General features: G+C 46.8%; 1 protein-coding gene across 1 annotated transcript in view; it reads left to right on the top strand.

Moving 5' to 3' along the window:
* Positions 1-5,000, top strand: part of dcc (DCC netrin 1 receptor) — a gene marked incomplete at both ends in the record, with an annotated part of 145,567 nt that overhangs the window by 40,814 nt on the left and 99,753 nt on the right. Inside the window, 2 exon segments of the mRNA XM_084442525.1 lie at positions 710-864; positions 1,834-1,954. Of these exon segments, the coding sequence (XP_084298651.1) occupies positions 710-864; positions 1,834-1,954 (276 nt within the window).

Genomic DNA, 5,000 nt, shown 5'->3' with positions numbered 1-5,000 from the left:
TTCTCTTCATTGTTGTCTTTGGTAATTAAACCTAAGCACCGTATCAACAGTGTAATACAACAGAACAAGCTGCAATATTGACTTGTAATCAAACTGTGTTGCTTATTTACTTTCACTAACTGTGTTTTTCATTTTGGTTGATTTCGTACAAACATTCCTCAGACTGAAATAACAGTTAAGGCAGTGCTGGAGACAGACATGGCCAGAGGCTTTGAAAGAATTACATTTACAGTCAGTATCCAGGGGAAGCGCGCCTCAAAATCCAGACCAGATTAACAGCTCAAATCCACCACAGTCCACAATCCCACCTCCCCAACGCCAGCATCCACATTCATGAGTCCCTGTGGTTTTATACGATTCCAGAATGTTCCGTCTCCAGATAAATCTCCTCTGTTTGTGCTGTTTAAACATTAGACGCAACAATAACGTCAGGGATCAGATGTGCTGAGTTGGTCAGGAGGGAGAGATTTCCCCCGAGCGTTTGCAAATCTACTCCAAACACAGCAACCGCACCACAGAACAACAACCGCAGCACTACGACTTGTCCTAACGGCAAAATCAAGTCTGGCTGTTTGTCAAGTTTCTCCGGCTTCTCCGGAGTTCATTCCCGATGGCGCGATCCTAGCGCTCGCCGTGCAGTCTGTAGCTCTTCCGGCTTAGATGATGTAACGCGCGGCGTTCGCCGCCTGTCTCCCCCCTCCCCCTGCAGTGCCGCCTCAGTTCCTGAACTACCCCACCAACACCTACGCCTACGAGAGCACGGACATCGAGCTGGAGTGCGCCGTGACGGGGAACCCGGCGCCCGCCGTGCGCTGGATGAAGAACGGGGAGGAGGTCATCCCCAGCGACTACTTCCGGATCGTCGTAAGTGTTCGGCCGCCTCCCGCGACGTCACCGCCACCACGGTGACAGGTCATCCGCCCGCCGGCACGAGCGAAACTTCGCTGTGGGTGGCATAGACGGATTATGAAATGACGGGCCCCTGGGCACAGACATGTTAAGGGCCCCCCCTCAAACCATTTCATTTATCGCCTTTTTTGAATTGGCCCAATGACACGACATCCAAATCCAATTTGAAGATAACTAGAGAAATCTCATAATAAAAGCAGCTTTACCCAGCTCGGTTTTGACTCTAGGGACCTAGTGGGGAGGACTCAACTATGGATCCAACACAGTTGAAGGACCCATATTGCATGGAGTACTCAGCCCCTCTAAAGTACTACAGATAAACACTCATTTAAAAAGTATCATGATCGTTTCTTTCTTGTGGCTTGTTATTGACATGAATGACGAAGCCCTTTGACTATGCCTCAAGAAAGGGCCCCCTGAGCTCTTGGGCCCCTGGGCCTGGGACCGGTAGGCCCGTTCGGTAATATGTCTTTGGTGAATTTGAACGCGACGGTGTCTCAGCTGGGCTTTCTCTGTCCCGCTGGCAACACGCTCAGATTTCCATTTGTTGCCGTGAGGTCGTCCTCTGACCCGCGTCACTATTTAGGGGACTTCCTGCTTCAGATCCAAACGCCGTTAGGGACTGATCCATCCAGCTCGCTGAGTATAGCACAATGCCTCGGTTTAAGATGATGATGATGAAGAAGATGAGGATGAGGATGAGGATGATGATGATGATGATGATGATGATAAGGATGATGACGATGATGATGAGGATGATGACGATGATGATGATGTTGATGATGAAGATGATGATGATAATGTTGATGATGAAGATGATGATGTTGATAATGTTGATGATGGTGATGATGATGATGATAATGTTGATGATGATGATGATGATGATGTATAAACAGAATGTGGTTCTGGTTCCGTCCACCACAGGACGGCAGTAACCTGCAGATCCTGGGCCTGGTGAGGTCAGACGAGGGATTCTACCAGTGCGTGGCGGAGAACGAGGCGGGGAACGCCCAGGCCATGGCCCAGCTCGTACTACGGGAGCCCGGTAGGGACACACCGCACGCGGGCTGGACTCCTCTCTCTCTCTCTCTGACACATCACATCCTCCGGCATCACATCTGGTCCACCGGCATGGCTGTTACGCACACAGGCATGGACACATGACCAGACGCGCACACACACACACACACACACACAGAATTGCCCATGCTCACCCACAACCCATTTGAAGGTTAAGGGTGGGAGTTCAGGCTATCCGCTCGCTAGCTAGCTACAGGAAGCGTGACGCAGAATGCATAAACAAGCAGGGCGTCGCCGCGTTTCCCCGGGCGATGGCAGATGTTCCACGCCACACAAGCTTTCAGGGGCCAGATGTGGCCTCGGCTCCCTAATGGCTGACCACGCTCTCAGAGGCCAACTGGAACCTGCCACTCACAGAGGTCGATCCACAACCACACCTTTGCATTCGTTAAATAGTATTATTATTTTACGAAATGCTCTAATATTATCTGACTTTGCTTTCAGACCTCTGCAGCTTGTCACAAACTGTGTGAGACATACATGTAGATGGTGTCCCGTTCTATTTCAAGTAGAATATTGTACATTTGTCTTTGTCTATTTAGTGGTGGTTCGGAGTTTAGTCCAGATATTGGGACACAGTTTGTGGGGTCTGTTTAAAGGTTCTGCAGATAACATTTTTATAGACATTTTTATAGATAAATCGTTAAAAAATATAAAAAAATCGAACAAGGTTGGGACGCTGCGGTGAGGATTTGTTCCCGCTGGTTAATAAACTCATGACAACACCGGTAACGGCGTCCATTTTACAATTGTGTGCTCTGCCCCATCCGGGTGCATCAGGCTTTCTTTGCTCGGTTAAATCTGAACGGCTTTTTAAGAACGCTCGAAAATTGTTTGCATTAAACGTAAACAGACACGGCGACGAAAGCCGACTTACTGTACAGACGCTTCTGTGAAGCTTAAAACAGTTTGCAACACTCAGGAAGGACAGCGAAAGTGGGCCGAGGGCTGACCACTCTAGACCCGCGTCATGTGACGAGGGAAAACCGACGGCGCTCTGGGTTGTGAGCCCGGGTCACTCTGCCTGCGCGCTCAGAGCGAGGGAAGGACAGGAACAGAACACACACAGTTCTGTAGCTTCCTTCATCACTAAGAATTGATAACACACTTAATAGCCTCCTGAATTTGAATTTATTGAGGTTAGCCACTTGAGATGTATCATCTCATTTTCGAGGGGTCCTAAAACACAAATACTGTACAGACATAAGACACAAAGTTACAGACAATACAAAACAACATGGATACACACACAGCTCATTAACTCCCACTCACCCACACAGCCTGGCTTCACCATCCCGACCACCCAAACACAACTACTGCACAGTATATTTTACAAATTATAGTTTTTTTATTTGAGTAATGTGGGCCCAGATACACGCAAATGAACACGTAAATGGGTTTTAAAAAAGCAACACAACGGCGGGCCAGTAATGCAGCGGTGTATGACTGGTATATGACTGGTGTATGACTGGTGTATGACTGGTATATGACTGGTATATGACTGGTGTATGACTGGTATATGACTGGTATATGACTGGTGTATGACTGGTATATGACTATTGTATGACTGGTGTATGACTGGTATATTATGGGTATATAACTGGTATATGACTGGTGTATGACTGGTATATGACTGGTGTATGACTGGTATATGACTGGTGTATGACTGGTGTATGACAGGTATATGACTGTTGTATGACTGGTGTATGACTGGTATATGACTGGTGTATGACTGGTGTATGACTGGTATATGACTGGTGCATGACTGGTGCATGACTGGTGCATGGCTGGTGTATGGCTGGTGTATGACTGGTGTATGACTGGTGTATGACGGGCGTATGACTGGTTTATGAATGGGATATGACTGGTGTATGACTGGTATATGACTGGTGTATGACTGGTGTATGACTGGTATATGACTGGTGTATGACTGGTATATGGCTGGTATATGGCCGGTGCATGACTGGTGTATGACTGGTATATGACTGGTGTATGACTGGTGTATGACTGGTGTATGACTGGTATATGACTGGTATATGACTGGTGTATGACTGATGTATGACTGGTGTATGACTGGTATATGACTGGTGTATGACTGGTGTATGACTGGTATATGACTGGGGTATGACTGGTATATGACTGGTGTATGACTGGTGTATGACCGGTGTGTGACCGGTGTATGACCGGTGTATGACTGGTATATGACTGGTGTATGACTGGAGTATGACTGGTATATGACTGGGGTATGACTGGTATATGACTGGTGTATGACTGGTATATGACTGGTGTATGACTGGTATATGACTGGTGTATGACTGGTATATGACTGGTATATGACTGGTATATGACTGGTATATGACTGGTATATGACTGGTGTATTACTGGTGTATGACTGGTATATGACTGGTATATGACTGGTGTGTGACTGGTATATGACTGGTGTATGACTGGTGTATGACTGATATATGACTGGTGTATGACTGGTATATGGCTGGTATATGGTCGGTGTATGACTGGTGTATGACTGGTATATGACTGGTGTATGACTGGTGTATGACTGGTATATGACTGGTGTATGACTGGTATATGACTGGTGTATGACCGGTGTATGACCGGTGTGTGACCGGTGTATGACCGGTGTATGACTGGTATATGACTGGTGTATGACTGGTATATGACTGGTGTATGACTGGTATATGACTGGTGTATGACTGGTATATGACTGGTGTATGACTGGTATATGACTGGTATATGACTGGTGTATGACTGGTATATGACTGGTGTATGACTGGTGTATGACTGGTATATGACTGGTATATGACTGGTGTGTGACTGGTATATGACTGGTGTATGACTGGTGTATGACTGGTATATGACTGGTGTATGACTGGTATATGGCTGGTATATGGCCGGTGTATGACTGGTGTATGACTGGTATATGACTGGTGTATGACTGGTGTATGACTGGTATATGACTGGTGTATGACTGATGTATGACTGGTGTATGACTG

The sequence above is a fragment of the Borostomias antarcticus genome (assembly GCF_949987555.1).
Source record: "Borostomias antarcticus genome assembly, chromosome: 8".
Taxonomy (NCBI): domain Eukaryota; kingdom Metazoa; phylum Chordata; class Actinopteri; order Stomiiformes; family Stomiidae; genus Borostomias; species Borostomias antarcticus.
Note: the sequence above shows the minus strand (reverse complement) of the source record. Positions and strands in the feature narration are given on the sequence as shown.